The 20,443-nt window shown below is 40.5% G+C and overlaps 1 protein-coding gene across 6 annotated transcripts in view; it reads left to right on the top strand.

Annotated features, from left to right (window-relative positions):
- MYLK4 (myosin light chain kinase family member 4) overlaps window positions 1-20,443 on the top strand; it is a 997,611-nt gene that overhangs the window by 687,061 nt on the left and 290,107 nt on the right. For 3 of the 6 annotated variants that reach the window (XM_086965066.1, XM_086965068.1, XM_086965063.1), the window contains 2 exons: window positions 14,256-14,355; window positions 18,025-18,454. In XM_086965066.1, the coding sequence (XP_086821192.1) occupies window positions 14,256-14,355; window positions 18,025-18,454 (530 nt within the window). Of the gene's footprint in view, window positions 1-14,255; window positions 14,356-17,829; window positions 18,455-20,443 lie in introns of all 6 variants that reach the window. The other 3 variants (XM_086965064.1, XM_086965067.1, XM_086965062.1) reach the window with 1 other exon arrangement.

The raw sequence follows: 20,443 nt of genomic DNA, 5'->3' as shown, positions 1-20,443 counted from the left end.
TCGCCCTCACTCTATCTATCTATCTATCTATCTATCTATCTATCTATCTATCTATCTATCTATCTATCTATCTATCTATCTATCTATCTATCTATCTATCTATCTATCTATCTATCTGTCTGTCTATCTATCTATCTATCGCCATCACTCTATCTATCGCCCTCACTCTATCTATCGCCCTCCCTCTATCTATCGCCCTCACTCTTTCTATCGCCCTCACTCTACCTATCACCCTCACTCTATCTATCGCCCTAACTCTATCTATCGCCCTCACTCTATCTATTGCCCTCACTCTATAGATCTATTGCCCTCACTCTATAGATCTATCGCCCTCACTCTATAGATCTATCGCCCTCACTCTATCTATCTATCGCCCCCACTCTATCTATCGCCCTCACTCTATTGCCCTCACTCTATCTTTCCCCCTCCCTCTAGCTATCTATTGCCCTCACTCTATCTATCTATCTATCTATCTATCGCTCAACAACAGCATCACCAAGTGGCACCACAGCATCACTCAGGGGGACCACAACATCACTATGTGCTACAACAACATCACTGAACGCCACAGCATCACTTGTCGCCACCACAACATCACTCTGCGCCACCACAACATCAATCTGTGCAACCATTCAACAACAACTGGTTCAAATATGTTGTCTCAATGTTTCAAGCTTTATTACAAATGTCACAAAAAGATGTTAATATTTCCCTTCTGTTCTTGGATTTTTGTCACAATAAAATACACTGAACAAAATCTTCACACAAGTTATTTACAAAAGTTTAAGCTATTGCCATTATAAATTACAATAACTTTTATTTAAGTATTAATTATAAAAAAATACAAAGCCATTGTTATTTGTAATATCAATACATCTAAGTCACGTAAATACAACACATATTGCACCACAAATGCTACAGGTGTCACATTTGCGAAAGTTAAAACTTTTGGCTTTGTAAATGACAAAGCTATTAATTTCGCTATTTTCCAAACAAACACATAAATACAAAATGTGTCATTTACAATACCAATAGCTCAAACTTTCCTAATGCGAGACCTATTGCATTGCAAATGCTTGTTGTCAAAGGTCACTGGTCCCTGACGGTTAATTCCAGGAGTTGAAAAGCTTTAGCTGAAGTGCTATTCAGAGAACCTCCTGAGCTGTGAAACTGAAGGAGAGGCACACAGCTAAACAACCCTTCTTGGCAGGTAAAGTGTACAGAAAGAAGTGGCAAATAAATGAAAATGTGCACAAATGCTCAGTATGCAAATGTAGAGGGCTCCTGGAACTCGGTGTTGACTTTAACTGATGGAATCACTTGAAGCTTCCTGGTGAGACGCATTGATTAATTTTGAGTGATATTGTAATGGAGGTACCCGCTAAAATGTGAAGTGTCTGCTTTTAAAAGAGAGTAATTAAAAAGCAAGCATTTGCAATGCAATCGGTCTCGCCTTTGGGATCTTATATGTATTTATCTATGCAGCACATTAGCCTGGGTACTAAAACCTCTACTGTTCTTGAAGGGACAGTTAGCACCAAACTGCATGACATGCCATGGGAACACATGGAGAGAAATATTGCCTTTCAGTTGGAAATGGTATAGTCCAAAGCTCTGTTTTTAATATAAAATCAAAGGCTTCGGTTGTCATATCACTGAAAATCCAAGATTTGAAAACAAATAATATTGTCTACGGGTGCTTGTGGAAGAGGATTTCTATGGTCTCGAATCTAGAGAATGCTAAAGTGGTTCTGGTATTTTACCGACCTCTGCTGGTCGTTTTCTATCAAGAAAGTTAAATAGAGGCAGTTGCCAGAAAGATTAAAAGAAAAAAGAAAGTCCCTCAGCAGTAAGCAATTCTGGTATTTTCCTAATGTCTACTGGTCGTTTTCTACCAAGACAGTTAAATAGAGGTAGTTGACCAAACAGAAAGCAATTCTGGTATTTTACTGACCTCTACTGGACTTTTTCTATCAAGACAGTTACATAGAAGCAGTTGAACAGAAAGAAAAGTCCCTAAGCAGAAACAGACAAGTCCTAGGGCTGATCTCCAGAGCCCACAAAGTACGTACACATATAAGCATATACTAAAGTATATACAAGAGGTCTTGAATGCTCGCCCTGTATAGTCTGCAAAAAGTCTATATTTTGGAAACACTTTTTATTGTAAACCGTTTTGCGCATTTTGTAGCACCCTATCTTATACTGTGTGTAATGCAAGTTTAGAATAATGACTTGCATGTTCACAGTGCTTTCTGTCACAGACTGGGACCTTGTAGCACTAAACATTCACAATTCATCATACTCTAATGCATCAACCAAAATTTGGTGCGGTGCATTAACTAATAGATCTTTCATAGTGTACAATAGTGTATTTCCCGCTGATTAAAATATAATTTTTCATTAAGCTGTGTGTTATTTTATATGTAGTTACCAGAAGGTGAAAGACTATAAAAAGTTACAGAATATTTGTTTTTAGCCATGCCCACACCCTGCCCTGCCCCCTTGCACACAGCATCACAGTTACTATACTTTTTTTAATGCACTTCGACCGGTTGTATGAATGCGTCTTAGCCACACATTCCTTTACCACACATTTTCATGGTAAAGGCATGAATGGTAAAGGGGTATGTGTGGCTAAGGTCGGCACTACTCCGACCCCCCTCTCTCTGCCCTAAGTTACATACCCCCTACCTGCCCCCTGTCCTGAGGCCCATATATATATTTGATATATTTGTCGCTGCACCCACACACGCGGTCGGGTTCTTGGCGCACATAGCCTTGGCTGTAATGCACAGAGACCTTACATTGCCACACTGATAGAGAAAATAAATTAGAGGGAACGTTAGTTATGACACAGCTGAAGCCTCATTGTCTATTCCACCATCGCAGGAGCCAATGAGGGATACTGATTGACTGGAGGGTGAATTTGGATCCAACCGAGGGGAGGTTCATAGTTGCTCACAGTGCAGGAGAAAACCATTTCATCTTGAAGACTATCATTTGAAGTGATTGGGTTGTTACCACTGAGAGTTTGGATTAGGTTGTGTTAACCCTAAAATATACACCCTGTGATATTACATCTTTACTACAATGTTCACTAAATATGTATTCCGTTGTTGAGGCTTTGTTCTCTGTTGTTTCCTCAATTTTGTTGTATTTTGGTGTGGTGGCCTATGATGTATATATGTATATACACCTATTTTATTACTTATATATGTAGCTGTTTTTTATTTTCTCTTTTTTCTTCCATTAAGAAAGGAAGATGTGTGCCATTGTGCCATTGGCTCTGTAGTATCCCATTCTGAGACATGAGTCATGAGAGTGTACCATGGTTAAGATAGAACACTAAGGGGCTTATTATGATGGTGGTCAGACGAGCGTCCAACCTCCATCATTGCGGGATGGATTCTGGCCAACATGTTGCCGACAGTTCCACCAGCCTAACTACGATCTGAAGGCCGTGCCCACAGTCAGAGACATACCAATTTCTTTTGAGGCTTGTGCAGCGGCCCGGAAAAGGGCCAGAGCACAAGCTCCAATAGAAATAGGCATGTTTCAAACATCCATGCACTGTGTACACGGCACCATGAGGTGCCCAGTACAGGGTCCATGGATGTTTGGGGAGCGCGACATGTGCCCCCTGGCCCCATAGCAGAGGCCAAAGGGGGCCCTGCTAGGGGTCCCCAAAGTTCCTTTCTGTCTGCCTATACATGGCGGTCAATACAATATTAAATTGCAGTGACAGAGGCAGCCTTCTTTCATCCTTTTCCTAATTGCCGTTTGGTATAAGGCGGTTAACCCAAAAGCTTTTCCAGCTCAATTGATCATACATACCCAAAAAGCCATGATGCTGTTGCAAATCCTGTGATTTTGTGAATCGAGGGGTTGAGGACTGCAAAATGGTTTGTTACATGAAGCCGTAAAAAAAAAATTCTATTTAAGTTAATGTTACTTCATTGTTTCCTCAAAACATTAATTAGCATTTATAATGTTAATAGGTGAATGGGCACAGTAATGGCACTTTTGTTCAGCAAACCTCACAAATGTGTTAGAAAAACTTTTCCAGCTTTATAAGCTTCGTACAATTTGCAAACTGCAGCAAAAAATGTCAGGAACAAGCCTGCAAATATGTCGCCTGAAAAAAACAAAGTCAAATTAACATTTCGATGGCTTACTTTTCAACTGAATAAGTGAATAATTCTTGTAAGTTTTGATTTGGTTTGCTGTAATCAAAATTTGCCAATTTACTATGATGGGACAATTTACTTGTTGAAAAGTAATTTTGCAAGAAAATCTCACCAGAGGCACAATTGGGGAAAAGCAGCATTTTGCAGGCGCTAATATCAGCAACATTTATGAATTTGGCCCAATTCCTCCACCAGAATAAAAATATCTTCATCCTTATGTGTAAGTGTGCTAATGATAGCAAGTCTTTTATATAATGAATTTACACCATAATGAAAATAATACCATTACAACACAGCACCTGGATAGAACCCTTATTGAGTGTAGTACAAGGGGTCAGGAGGGTCTTTTAGAATAGATGACATTGGAAATGTATACATGAGTAGGGCGAAGACCATGTTCTTTCCTTGGAAAATCTCCAAGCGTTTAGTGAGTGATGACTGACTTATTTTTATTATGGCTTGGTTCTCGGTTGAGAGGTCTGAAATGTAATTTGAAGTCGAAAGGATCAATAATCTTATCTTTTACTTTAGGCAAATGAATATTTCTTCCATACAATGCTATTTACTAAGATGTATTACATAAGCTAACTGCATGTCAGCACATTGGTAGATGTACAATTCTTGGAATAGAATTGCATCCAGCGGTGGCTCCTCCGCAAATGTCCCTGCAAAAAGTCAGAAAACTAAAAATAATATCATAATAAAAAACTTTATTATCATTTTATTTTTTGCTGTCCTGCAGCCGATGCAAGCAGAGAGCAGGATGGGCCAGGTTAACAGGGCAGAGTCTGGAACGGAGAGGAGAAAGTGGTAGGTCCTAGGCCGGTCAAACTGACCTGCACACTTAGGTTTCTCCACTCGAGCTGTGCTGCACATCTGGGTGGAGAAAAGGCCCAGAATCCCTGTCTTTGACCGAGATTCAAAGCAGCCCGTTCAGGCCAATCCCCTTGCGGCTTTCATGCTTGGTATATATAGCATGAGAGCGGCGTCGGGAATGAGAGGGGACTCTTGGATCTTGTGCTGGGAGCAGAGGAGCACCGAGGCAGCTGGAAGCGGAAGTTAAGTGTATTTTTATTTAGTATTAAGCCCCACCATGCCCTCTGTATCGCACCCTCCTCACACCCCATGGCACCGCCTCCGCATCCTCTGCCCCAACTTGTATTACTTGTCCCAGCCAACACTGATTGTATTTTAAAACTTTGTGAAACTAAACTATAATCTGACCCACCAATTGGATATTTCTCTTGCCAAAGAAAAACTGAAAAATGGTCTGCAATGTATGAATGACTCTAACCCACCAATAGTACTCGGTGGTCAGTGAGCTTTTAAAAGCCTGTCTGTTTGTACTAGTGTCACCGTGAGAAGTCCAGTGTGGAGCAATCAGATGTTGCTGACCATCAGCTGTATCAATTAATGGTCTTATATTTCTGCGAAATATAAATAAACAACAAGAATCCACCTAACTGGACGTTGTGTTCCCTACAGTGGTGGGGAGCACTGGATGTGGGGAGCACAAAGTGCTTGTAAAATACCCCTCACACACCTGAGGACCCCTTCTTCAGGACAGGGTGCACCACACCCCACCTTACTCACGTTTTTATAAGTAAAAAATGATTTTTACACTAAAGTGAAAATGTAGTGCTGTAATATGCCTACACAGTTCATCAAGTTATTTTGCTAATATGCAATAAACTTGGTGTTTAATAGTACAATGCCTCATGAGCCTCCGGACGTTGGGGGAGAGTATGGGTCCAATGGCCCGGGTTACGGCTCCGCGGCTCCTTTCACAGTGGAGCCGCGTTCGGGGGTAGAAGGACGTTAACAGTGCAGTAACCCGGCTCATGGGATCTTTTTACTGCAGCCCCTCAAACTGGGAGCAAGTACCCCTTTTAGCAATGGACTGTCAGGGTGTAGAGGCAGGGAAGTTGAAACTTCAGCCAGGGAGATGCTGGAAGAACTCCAAACACAGCAACACAAAACAATACCCAATAAATCAGTGTCCAGCCAATGCTTTTCCTTTAACAGTGTACTGTTTCCAAAATTACAAGAATTATAACAAAAGAGCGGGCAAAACAGTTCAGAACTCCCTAAAAGTGGTCTCGTAGAAATTGCTAGGGCGCAAATTAGCTTCTCTAAATATTTATCGGCGGTGTATCTAATACCTACAGTATTCTGTAATCACGAATAAACAGGAAAAGGTTTGTAGACAGAATTAAAATTCTGGCTTTGCACACTAATTGGATTGTCCAGCAGATGTCAGTGTAGTATTGCATTAAAAACACGCCAAGCCACAGTATGTATGCTGACCTTCCTGAAATTGCAATAATTTTTAAAAGCTATGATAGTCATTAATAGACTGTGAATACTACATAACAGTAGCGGGATGTTCATGCGGATATTTGCTGAAAGAAGTCAATTGACCCGATTTTGAAAAGTTTTCATGTGCATTACCTGCTGTGACCAATTCTAGTGGCCTTTGACTCTACCCAGAGGACTATGTTTCTCTCACCTCAGGCTGTTTCGCGTGCAAGCAGCTTGAACCCCCATATAAAGCCCTTTTTCCCAGTTCTCATTAAATCGATGTTAGTTTTGAAGGCAAGGATGTGACTTTTGAAAGTTCTGCAAAGCATTCAGATTTTTTTTCTGCATTTACAAGTGACACCTAAAGCTTTCCCAGTGAAGTGTCCTTGAAAGGTTGGGGAAATAAAATGCAATTAAGGGTAGTAGCCCAAAATTAAAGTATACACCTGAGTGAAAAAGGCAGAAAGCATGAGAAAGTGTAAAGCACACCACCATTTCCCAGGGGATAGTGTATGAAGGTAACAATATTAGGATCAGTATAATGAAAAAAAGATCATCATAGCTAGTCTTGCCAGGTTCTTTGAGGGGATTTCATAATGCACATGATATTTCCTGTCCTATACCTAATAGAATTGGCAATCAGACAATAATAGGTTTCCACAATATGTAGCCGTATGGTTGCACATCTACATAGATATCTTATTATTTATTTTATTTTATTTTTTTAAAGAAAATTTGTCTCAGCCGGCACTTCACTTTGGTATGTTAAAACTTGAAACAAACTGTACATACCAGTGCCTTGAGTGCTTAGAAGCTTTGCCTCCAGTTGACAAATCTGCTGCCTCTGAGAATGGGCAACTAAGTATTGATTTTTCCTGCCTCTGATTTGCTGTCCTGCATGCCGTCATTCGGCTGCTAACTAGGTGGGCAGGCCTTTGCTCTCTTGGTAAGTGATGTAGACATGGCACTTGGGTACACAGGCCAGTATTTCTCACCCAGTCAAGGCTGTTGTTTGTTTTTCTTCTCTCCCCAGAAAGAATAGACTAAGGCTTCAGATTTTGTTTCCAAGTGTGAGTATAGTAATGTCTTACATTTGAAATTAGGTAATGATATATATTATACATTTAGGGGCACATGCATCAACCTATTTAGGAATTGCAAACGGTGCGAATCGGTAAATTCGGCCGTTTGCGCTTCCTAAATACGTTTTTGGGATGCATGAAACAATTTTCCAAAATTCGCTTTTTTTTGCATTTCCTAAAAATGCGAATGCATTTAAGGAATCGCATTTGTGCGATTCCTTAAATGCAATGCATCAATTTTTAAAAAAAGGCGAATTTTGAAATAGGAAGTGCAAATTAACACGAGGTTGACCCTCGTGTTAATTTGCGAAACTGTTTAAAAAAGCACAAAAATGCATTTTGAAAAGTGTCATGTTACAGACACACATGTCCTTAGGACATGTGTGTGTGAAACATGCACTTTAAAATACATTTCAGGGGTGCAGGGGGGGGGTCCTTTGGACCCCCCTCTGCACCCTTGCAATGCATCAACAAATTGCGATTTCCCAAAAAAAGAAATGCAAAACGGCATTGATTCCTATGGGCCTCTAGGCCCATAGTAATCAATGTAATGCCATTCCTTAATTGCGATTCGCAATTAAGAAATCGCAAATTCCGAAATTTAAGAAATCCTAAAAAAATTTAGGATTTCTTGATGCATAGGATTTTGCAATTCCTAAATAGCGATTCCTTAATTTTCGCTATTTAGGAAATGCAAAATCCTAGATTGATGCATGTGGCCCTGAATTTAGAACTACTAGTAGCAATTACTACTGCACATTAGGTGGAGGAATGTACTTGGGTGAAAGGGGGACGCAACACAGACCACTGACACTATATTATGTGTGAAAAAGGCCGCTTTTTTGACACAGGTGCACATCAAAGCAACTTTGCACGACATACCACTTTACTAGTTAAAACCTCACTATACAATTTTGTCACCTACTATTCCTACCCCCAACCTTTAAGGCCCCCCCACATAACTTACCCAACAAGTATCTACGTCATGACCTACTGCATTTCTACGATTGTAATACTTTTAACTTCCTCTCACGTTTACCAGTGACCCTGTTAACGTCTACTAAGCTTAACTTCCCATGACATAACCTTTAACTTACTGCCTCGTTTTAGTTTGAGCTTTTTCACACCCTCCCTTTCAGCCTAGTTCACCTGTGGCAACAACAGAAACCTTATATAAAGCCCTGCAAACTTGTGGGCCAACTGCAACCAGAAAAAAAACATTAGTTAACTTTTTCTAAGCCCCCCCCCCCCCACCCCTGCTGGACCAGCTCACCTCTGTACTCTCAAAGTCCTTGACAAAAACTCCTTCATTTCCATCAGATGCAATTTCATCCCATGCTGAGGAAGATGTATGTACCCCATCTCCTCTAAAAAAATTCCACCACATCATAACGAAGATCTGAGTGTTCTAAACGACCTAGATCCCCGTTCCTGCAAAAAATACTGCACCTCCCTGTTAATTTTCCTCCTTGCCTTGTCTACCTCTGCCGGCTTGCAACCTCTCCAATTTCACAGTGGAATAAACTCACTTCATGCTACAAATCACCCTGACCATTGGGCCTTTATCTACTTCAAGTCCTTCTTCATAGCACGCGATAAGGCACTAACCCTTCTCCGCCACCATATCATTTTTACCCAAATGTAAAATAGAATATCCGAACAATCTTTCCCCTAGAATAGCCTATTAAGGGTATGCAGGAGCTCTCACCAGCTCATACCTCTTTTAATATGCCAAGTCACTGAAAGAATTATGGATTCAAATCCCAGGTTATTTCCTCATGAACTTGTCCCAGCTTTCCATTCAGCTCATTTCACATACGAATGCCACACTATCCAAACTGCCAACCAGGCAGCCTCTTCGCTCAGAACCGAACCTGAAATGAAAAATAATTCCTCCCTCAACCCAGCTGATAGGTGCACATGATGGTGCAGTAAGGATATCCCTGAAAGTGCCAAGCCAAGTCCCCTGCAGAAAGTCCTGGTGCTCCTACCACTCTACATGTAAAGTTCGGCTGGCCTAAAGTTCCAGCACCTCACTGACCGTGACCGTAGCTTTTTTCTAGCATTGTGTCCAATAGCAACGGCCATCTCAATTGTGTGTACTGCGCCAAATGAGCCTCTATGACCCCAGAGTCCAACTCAATTTCCAAGAATGAAAGAATTGTGTTGGGTTCCGCCGTTTTTTCAAGGGAACCCCAACTTCCTCCATGAGCTCTTGAAAGCTTATCAGCAAATGCTGACAGTCCTCAGAGCCAGTCTTTGACAAAAAAGAAATCATCCAAGTAGTGGGTCACTCCGTGTCCAGTGCACCATGTAATTAACCATTGTAGGAAGGACATAGACTGCTCAAACAGAGCGCATGAGAATGAACATCTCATTGGGAGGGCTTTGTCCACATACCATTGGCCCTGAGTGTTTCCCATCATCTGAGCACACTAATCCCTTCTGGTTTTTGCAACTGCCACCTGTATGTCATGTGGCCCATTTTCCTCTGTCCCCACTCCAGTGTCCCTCGAGTATTTGCCCTTCTGCAACCTCTCCTTGAAGTGCAGTGACTCTGGCAATGCAGGCCATTGTGACCCATGTATCCGTCCACCCAATGATGTTCAGCGCGTTTCTGCCAAATTCCCTGATGAGGCCACACTGGATCTATGTGTGTCAGTTAAGGCTGGGTCCCACGATACAGTCCAGCTGGCCGTTATGGACCATGCCTTCTCTTCACCTCGGAGTGGACGAGCTCCACTGTTCTCTAACGAGTCTGCCGCCTGCCGTAAAGCTGAAATCTGAAAAAAGGAGGATAGTACTGGTGTGTAAAACTCTGGCCCCTCTATGCCTTGACCAACACTACTCAACTCCTTGACACCAGGGTGAAGGGAGGCAGATGCCCCCTTTGCCCCGGAAGCCACCTGTGTGCTTGTGCCTTCGCAACCCCCCTCACCCCCTGAGAGTAAACCTGATGTGGCCTAATCCTAAGCGCTTGGCCTTCCTCTTCCTGATTTTCATCCATGCTAAATTTTAACATGGCAGCCAATATTGTAGATGCTGGCCCCTTCTTTGATACAGTTGAAACGACCAAGGGAAATGGGGTGTCTTGACTTGCGCCGGGCCCCCCTTCTTCCTGGTGTTCCGACCCTCCTACAATGGAAAACAACAATCCCAGGAAATATGTGACAAAAGCAATGTGAAAAAGTCATACATTTTAATTATTTCAACAAATAATGTTTATATTTAAAAACAACAGTCAAAGACTTTCTTTGATACATTTAAAATTCATTACAAAAACCAACAGTTTAATATAAATAACGATGTTTATTTCTGCTTTCATAAATCTTGCATGCCTCATTTGCTTTAGAAACAATGTTATTGAGGCTTTTTGTTTTCTAATTAAACGCAGTACATGCCTGTTTCCAAGCTCAAAAATAGTACGTGCTGTGCTATACTATTAGAATTGTCGAAAACGCCATGCCTTTAGCCTCCTTTTTCTACCTCATGAGCAGTCATTTGAATAAACTTTATTCAATAGCAAATGCTACAATTTTGGTGCCTTTTAGGTACCAAGTGTGTATCAATAATAAGACAGGCTTTCATTATTCACGTTAATTATCTTTCAGCTATCAGTTTTTAACAACAACACTTCCAAGATCTGGAGCTGGCCTTACTGCTTTGGATTTCTTAAGTAGGTTCTTCTTAGGATCCTTTGATACTATGTATGCGATTTAAGTGGCTCTTCACACCTTACACTTTGATGCCACAAAACTAGAGATCGATAAACAAATAGCAAAGCCAGGAAGCCTTCTCTATTATTCTGATAATTTTTTCTTTCCCCTTCTTATTTTCTGATTCAGATCTTTGCCAGACTGTAGCTATTCTGATTGTCCATTTTTATCCCCTCTTTTTTTAATTTCTATAAATTGAGTTTACAAACAAATTGACAATAGAGTGCAGCTATGTCATATAACAATATCCGTAGACTAACAATATTCATAGACTGACAATGTGTTTGATTAAATTAGAGGAGCTTTTTCCTTCATTTGTCTGTAACTTGTTATCATATAATAGATTTAATTGAATTTAGTCAATGGATTTTCTTTGGATTTACCTTTGGATTTACCTTATTCAGAGACCACCTCCAACTATAGGCTTTTCAGGAAATTGTTACTTTAATCTGTATTTTTTAGAAACATGTAACCCTTAGAAAGCAGCGTTATACATAAGAAAGCAGTGCTATATATAAAAAAAACTATAAAGAATAAGCAATGTACTCTAAATATGAGTTCTAAATATTGTTTTATTAGGAGAAACCATCGTTATTTATAGTAAACTGTAATGAATTTTAAACGTATCAATGAAAGTCTTTGAATGTTGTTTTTAAATATAAACATTATTTGTTGAAATATTTAAAATGTATGACTTGTCATAATTTTTCTTTGAACTCTTTTTTCACATTGCTTTTGTCACATATTGCCTAGGATTGTTGTTTTCCATTGTATGTTTTCCCTGTCACAGGAATTATATCCATTTACAGGGGGTCCTTTGATATTTGCAAGTTCCGACCCTCCTAGCCACTTTGCCTGCACGCCCATAGGCGCCCTCTCTAACCAATCCCACTGTCCTGGCGACACCCGGGACCTGGTCCCAGACCCGCCGGTCCCTCTAACTGTATCAGCATCCAGTCCCAGAATCCCTGATGTTGCTCCTGCCACAGCAACCCCCTGGCCAAACCCTTCCTCCTTTTCACTTTCAGGGTTGTTTCCCACATCAAACTTTACATGAGGGACGTGTGATCACTATGTGGACTGTGTGTGCTGTGTCCTGATTGGCTATGTGTTGTTAACTTCATGTGATATCTGAGTTTATGGTGCTTTGGGAATGTGTGCGCTCCTCTGACCATGTGTGCTTTATTGGGGCCAATCTCCCCAGACCATTGTGGTGTTGCTGCAGAGAATGGACCTGAGTTTCCTGTTTGCGCATTTGTCTGTCGGCTACGTGCCACCCCACCTGTGACCTGTCAAACAGTGACCTCAGGCCTAGGTTGCAGGGCCTGCCTGACCTCGTATTTTTGAGTCAGGATTGATGGAGAGTTCATGACGGGTGAATTTGATAATAGTGTTGCACTTTCATTTGTATATATGATTGTATCATTATAACTACTGGCATTGATTTTTATCTATATCAATATAGTCTCCTGGGCCACGTACGTTTCCGTCAAAGTATCGGTGGGCTGCATTATGGGAGTTATAGAGATTTCTGCTTACTGGACATACTCACTGGACATCATGCTATGTGTTACCTGACCATGGCATTTGTATAGCACTCACGGTTTCCCCAACACAGCTGCAGAGCACCTGTGTCAACTGTATTCATCTGTTCTGATTGCAAGTTGAGGGAAATTGGGTGAGTTATTTACCACTCCCAGTAAATAGCATTACCTCGATGTGAGGTTTTTGCCGGGTTTGGTAAATGCCTCCTATTCCAAGGTTTCAAAGTGCACTAAAGCCTACAATTAGTTTTTTTAGGTCATTTTGATTGCAAATGTTGGACTCATTTGGCCACACCAACAATTTATGATTGGTACTTGACCTATCTACATATCATTTGTAAACTTTAACTACCCGTCTCCATTGTCTATTTAAATATAAAACTACTGCATTTGTAAGTACCAGTTTTTCTTTTAATGGGTTTTCTGGTGAACAATAGGAGCTTAGTAAACTGCAAGTCACAGTTGCTGTGGAGCTTTGTGATGTGACGGTTAGCCAGTATCACTCTATCATTGTCATAGACTGCAAGTAGGCTACGGTTGGTCATGTTATACAAATTGCAGGTGCTGAAGGGACGCAGTTTAGTATTCCAGACATGAGAGTGGTTGCTATTACACTGACTACACAATCAAAGGGGATTTTAGTCAGGGTCTCTCCCTTATCCCACGTTTTAGGGGTACAGGAAAAACGTGGCCAGTGATGCACATGCACAAGGCCTGCTAGTTCAAAAGGACTAACAGGAATAGCACATGCTCATTTTGCACCCTGGCTTTTTAAAGGAGCCACAAGGCTCCTCTTCAGTAGTTGCGAGACCGGCAAGATGCGTACAGTGATCACCTCACTACATATCATTATGGACACTGTTTCCAGTCCTGGACTTTTTAACTACAAATATTTGCTATCAGGTATTGAAGTCTAATTAGGTCAGTGGATGCAAACCAAGACTACAATACCCAGTATGCTTTAGTTGGTGACACAAAAGACCAGTCCTGGGGAAAATCTCCGTAATGACATGGAGTGAGGTGGTCAACTTAACACAGCCTTACCAAGCAGCTGATAAACCCATTGTTTTTTCATGTTGTACTGCACTATCTCCAAAGTGCGCATGCACACACACACATATACATTTGTATCATACGCATGACACCATGATCATATTTCCTTTTGCTCTATACATGGCACCGCTTTGCGCTCAGTGCTGCAGCTTGTGCTTGAGCCTGCACAATCTGTGTTTCTGCGCTGGGTGTGTATAATATGGTTTCATTCATTAAGTTCCTCTATATCTATTCTACATTAAAGTGATTTGCATAAAAAGGAATGTATTGCAAATTTGTTTGATCAATAAAATATGCCATTCAAACTGATCTGACAAAATCATGAGCCATTTAGTGTTTTTCATAGACAGCTGTCACATCTTTCTGCAGGTCACCAGGGATCACAAAGTAAAGGAGAAGAAAGAGAAGTCCAACCTAGGTTTCAAGGGAACACAGTCTGTGAAGAGGAAAAAAACACTTGATTCTGCAGGTAAGGTTCCTCAGCATTTTAATGTCCATGTTGCATAGTTGAGACAATATACCCTTACTATATCGCATGCGTTATATCACATGACAAAATATTGCATGCACTGCATCAACCTAGAATTAGTAATAGTAGGAATAGTAATTATATGCTAACCATGAGGTCTACTATAGGTGGTGGTGAATGCGGTATTATTGATGGTTAGTATTATCAGGATTGATATAGTGTCATACAGATGGTGAGCCAACGAATCAGATTTATTTGCAGTGCTTTGCAGAATGTTTATCTGTGAGGCCAATTACAGTAGTTAGCATGAACCTAGAGCATATTTTGCAGATTTGCATCTGTGCTGAGCAGAATGGAGAAGTGCTTTCCTCACACATTGACCCCTCATTCATAGTTGCACTGCAACCAGGCTTGCATGCCTAGTTCCTCTCAGACTACATAGTAATACCCCACTTTGAACAATACTTTTTCTTCAGTGCGCCACTATTTAATGCCCCATCTGACTCCATTTGTTTGTTCTTCCAACAATTGTGCAAACATTTTTCTGCAGTTCCTTGACGCTGAGATTTCAACAGTTCATAGAAACACGTTATATATGTACCACTTACATGAATCAGTTAAAGGCTTTTAAAACGTGGGTAGAGTAGACAGTTTGTTTAAAACCATATGAGGCAATGGGGTGTCTACAATGCTTCATAGAATATAATTACAGTACAGGAAGGTGACTAAGGGCCCGATTTATATCTTGGCAGTAAGGATACTCCATTGCAACGGCGATGGAGTAGCCTTACCACCAAGATAATGATCCGCTCGCCCGATTTATATGTGGGCGGACCATTGATGTAACCATGGTAGAGACTCTTCCATCTTCACCATTGTATGAGCCCTTTGACGGCCTGACAAATTAATGGACCTCAGAGAATTGGCTACATGTATTTCCATCTGCCCAATTAAGATGGACAGACACAATACATTCTTGTACTGTACGTCACTGCCAGGCAAATCATGGTGGTGAGGAACAGTAAAAAAAAAATAATACCAACCTCACCATGGGAGGTGACCTTTTTTTACTTTAAAAAAGAAAACCCTGTTTTAGGATTTTCTTTATGAAATAAAAACAGTTAGGTGCAAGGCTCCATCAAGTTGACAGTGCCATGCACCAAACAGCAAAATGCATTGACAGGCACTGCTGTGAAAGGGCTTCCTGTGAATGCTTTATAAATGACAGCCATCTTGGTGGTTATTTATAAATCTGATGGTTGAGACCTCCACCAGGGCGATGGAGGAATTTGCTCTGTCACGCTGGCAGAACAACAGCCTGACCACCAATTAATAAATCGGGCACTAAGTTTGGTAATACTTAATGGTGAACTAAAGTCATGGCAGCCCAAATAGGACAAGGCCTACTAGTATTTTGTTCTGTAGCATGTCAGCTTACACATATCGAGTTAGTCTGTAAGTTATCTAGTAAACTTGTTGCTTGACCCCCATCCTGCTCAGTCACATACAAATCCTCTGTATGTGAGTCATGTTCCTTTTGATTCCCATGCCTATTGTTGGCAGCACACCACGGTCATGAAAAGCTGAGCCATCCTCTACATCAGTCCCCATGGAGCTTTGTTTAAAGTTATATGTCTTAGTAATGATTAATCTGGTAGCATTGCCCGAAGAAGGAGGTGGGTTGTGGGTTATTGGTTTAGACCATAGGCAGACTGCTGGTTTTTATACTATTTCTGCAGTCTCATGCCTCTGATGGAATACCATCCCCTGCAGGAGATGATTTCCATTCACAAAGAGGAAGCTGTTTTTGTGAGACAACTTAAACAGCATGAACATCAGCTGTGGTCATCGGAGGGAGAAGAGCAAACAGTATTTCAGGGCACTGCTGCCTGACCTCCCCATGTCCCTCCACGTCCTGCAACTTTTCTTTTGAATTGCAGCCCCTGTCGCTGTACGGGGCTGTGGCTGCAATAAGAGTATTTTGCAATTGAGAACACAGAATAGATGTCTGCTATTACTTCCAGGTCTCCATCCTTGCACTCTCAGCTATTCGCAAGAATTCGCAAAGGAAATCCTGCCTTATTAATATATATAAGACACGAAATGTGGAATCCTTCCAGTTAGCATTGAGCTGACTTGGTAGATTCAACACAATACAAATAATGGATCATGCGCTTCAAAGCACTGTGCAAATGTGGTATGTTCACAGGAGTTTTCGCCAATCATTAGCACACACCATCAGAAGAACATCTCAGATCAAGTCTTCAATGTTGGTACATGTTATGTATTGTGCAACTTGTCCTTCTTTAAATATTCAGTCCTATATATTGATTTCAATGAGGAACTGCAACCTGCTGCTGTCCCCAAAAATATCCCAATTTCCAAATACAAATGCATTGCTTCTTAAGCTTTTGACTTCTGTGGATCCCCACTAAATCACTACTGGAAGTACGCAACCCCTGCCTCAAATTTCTATAGTTTGAACTGCAAAACAATACACACAAATATACATCAAACAAATCTATAGAGTTATAAAATATGCTATTTAATTCACTAATCAAAACTGATGAAACAATGTAAAATGTAATGGGAAGGTTGGAGCTTTTCAAGATGTACTTTTAGTTCTAATAGATGAACTGATATGCTAGACTTTAGCATAAAATTTTGTCTTTTTTCCTCCTAATGCAGGCTCTGTTTTTGTTAGTGTATAACAGTGCTTCAATTGAGACCACCAAATCATCCATAGTAGATTCAATTTGCCGTATTTGCTCTGCTCCCACGAATTAAGCTAACAATACCAACCTAATCTTTAGCATTAAATTGCAAATTCCTTTGTATTTACAAAGTTACATTTTTTTTATGTATATGTATTTTATTAATCTGCTAATATCATTTAATTTTCTAAACAGGTGTGGACTCCCTTCGTAGGCATTGCGTGGCCCAGGATAATAATCTAAGTACTAATGTAGCTGGGAGTGTCAGTCCCAAAGTTTTATCTTTGAAAAGCAGAGGGTAGTTAGGAAGAGGGTGGAAAGCTGGGCTCTCCTCAATGAAGACAATATGATCATTGGAAAATTTAAGTTACCTGTTAAAACTGTGAAAACAGCTTTTAGAAAAAATGCTGTATAGTTAGATTACAATGAGTATGGTGTGCCAAGTTCTGTTTAGCAGGGGAAAATTGTGAATTGAACCCAAGTATTGTTTTTAGTGCTTCCTGGTTTTTCCTTTAAATCTATTTTCAAATTTTCAGATTTCCATGTGTGCTTCCCGAATATATAATAATACCCTCCATCTTTTCCTTACTACAGCCCTGCTTATTAAACGCACTACTATTGCTTTAATAGACTTTGGTCGCTTAGCTTTTCGTAACTGAGCTGATAATAGTCAATAAAACGTTTAATAAAAGTAATGGCTTGACTGCTTTTACTAATCACCCATGTCACTACCTGCTTGCTATTCTGTTGTTGTCTTTAGAGCGATTTGTCCAAAATAACCAAGCCAGTTCTCATGAAGAAAAGATTCATAAACTCAATAAAGACAATGCAGAAAAGGCCGCTGATTTACTGCTTGACAACAGCGGCCTGGGAACTCTCACCGTGGGGCCAAAGGATGAGGTAGAAGCTGTGCATTTAACAAACCTGGTTGAACAGAGCACAACATCTGTTTCAGATGACACCGATGAACACATTCTCCACAAAGACGAAGATACAAGTAGTGAAACACTCAGTGTCATTCACCAAGAAGATGGATTGATTGAGAAACCTGTAGTAGAGGGAGAAGAGAAAAGCAGAGATGAATTGGAAGAGGATGGAGAAGAGCAGGAGAAGGTAAAGGATGAAGACAAAAAAACAGACTTAAATCTAGCAGAGTGTAAGCACAGTGCTACTCCAGCTTCTGCGGAAGAATCAGAGTCTGTGCCGGTGTCAGATGAAAATGAACATTGTAAGGCATCGCTAGAAGAAGACCAGGACCACATAGCTGATACAGATGAAGCAGAGACAGAAAGCAATTCCAGTGCAGATGACAAAGACCAAGAGTTGACCTCACCAGATGCCACTGTGGAAGGATGCACTCAGAACTGCACAGTGCTACTTGAAAGGTAAGGTTGAAAAAATTCAAAAAAGTTAATTGTATTCTCATCAGTTTTTGTAGCTGGTGTATATGGGTGATCAAGGTGAGCACACTATCAATGTAATAGAATAATTGTGTCAGTGGAGCTAGAATGTTGGTGCCCATTGTACATCCAGGATCGCCCATTCCATGCAGATTTTTGAATATCCACATAAAGTAAACATGAATGTAGAGAATGAAAATTAAAGACAATTCCATTGTATATGGTAGTCCTGAAGAGTGGCATGCATTTGGCCTCCCTGACGTTTGTTCAGCACCTCTTAGCTTGAGTATTACCAATAGATTCCCATCCACAAACCAGTGTTGCACACATTTCCATATTTATAGTAGTACGTCCAAGGATAAAATAATGTTGCCTCTTTTACATTACACCAGCAATGAACAAAGAATACCTACATAGATGAAAATCAAAATGTACAATGCTTTTTTATACATTGTTTTACATGTATGTAGGTGGTTTTGCTGTTTTTTCAAACGTTTTATGCTGACAGGAAATCTTTACCTATGACTTTTTGAAGAGTGATGATTATAAGGGGGTCCTGGCAATCTTAGTTCTTTTAAAATGTGAATGGGCCTTACATAAGTGATTCCCAACCGAGTGTAGAAGAGAATGAGTGAGTGACCTCACTCGTTCTGTGAAATTGCCATTGTGTGAGCCAGACAAACAAGCTGAGGCAGGGTCTGCGAAGCACACCTGTAAAATAAAAGAAAGAGACACCTAATCCTAGGTACTTTTTAAGACCTGGACAAAGTGGACAGTTATTGGGGTCCCACCTTTTAAGGCTTGCCAGGTAAAAATAATTGGGACAGGCTCAACAATCTCTTTCTCTAACTCTGTTTTGGCCTCTATTTCTCTATATTAAACACTGTGTGCCCGATTCACAGAACTAACTTAAGACATAATCCTAAGCTTACTACTATTGGTATTCACAGAAGGCATTTAGTAGTAGTAAAGTTAGGATTTTGTCTTAAGTCTGTCTTAAGTCTGTCCTAAGTCTGTCCTAACTTTGTCTTAAGTTTGTCCTAAGTCTGTCTTAAGTCTGTCTTAAGTCTGTCCTAAGTTTGTCTTAAATCAGTCGTAAGTCTGTTCTACTACTTTTGATACTCACAGAAAGCATTTACTAGTAGTAAAGTTAGGATGTTGTCTTAAGTTTGACTTAAGTTTGACTTAAGACAGACTTAAGACAGTCTTAAGACAGTCTTAAGACAAACTTAAGACACATTTTGGACAGACTTAAGACAGAATTAAGACAAAATCCTAACTTTACTACTACTAAATGCCTTCTGTGAATACCAAAAGTAGTAAGTTTAGGATTTTGTCTTACGTTAGTTCTGTGAATCGGGCCATGTCAGTCTAAATTTGCATCTGACCCTGTCTCTCTCCACCTACCCCTATGTCATTACTCAATACCTATCTCCTTCTCTTTCGCTTCCTCACCCCTTCTCTCTATATCATATGTGTCTCCTAACCTTTTGCACCTCTTTTACAACTCTGCCGACTTCTCTATCATCTTCTAACTTACTCTAAGCTCCGCCTGTCTACATTTACTATTTCTCAATCTCTAATCTTTATTTCGACCTCACCTTCTATACTTTATCTCTCTCTCTCTTCTTTTTCTACCTCCCTATTTTGTGAATATAATCGCTACTTCACCATCCACTAAATCGCCACCATTCGCTGTGCCTCACTTTTCTATCTACTGTTTTGTCTGTCTCTGTCACTGCTCTCCCACATTATACCGCCCTTTCTCGAACTCACCTATAATTGTATCATATCTCTCTCCTTACTTCACCTTACTGATTCTACCTCACACCTCTCTTTTTACCTATATCTCCTTCTTTACTTCTCGGTACATCTTTGACACTACCTTCTATCTCCATCTTTGCTCGCTCCACCTCACCTCTGTCTAAGTCACTTCTTTTTTCAATAGGTCTTCCTCTATCTACCTCGCTCTAC

Source organism: Lissotriton vulgaris, chromosome 4_1 (assembly GCF_964263255.1).
Source record: "Lissotriton vulgaris chromosome 4_1, aLisVul1.2, whole genome shotgun sequence".
Classification (NCBI taxonomy): Eukaryota; Metazoa; Chordata; class Amphibia; order Caudata; family Salamandridae; genus Lissotriton; species Lissotriton vulgaris.
The sequence above is the reverse complement of the archived record's forward strand: the minus strand, read 5'-3'. Positions and strand labels throughout refer to the sequence as shown.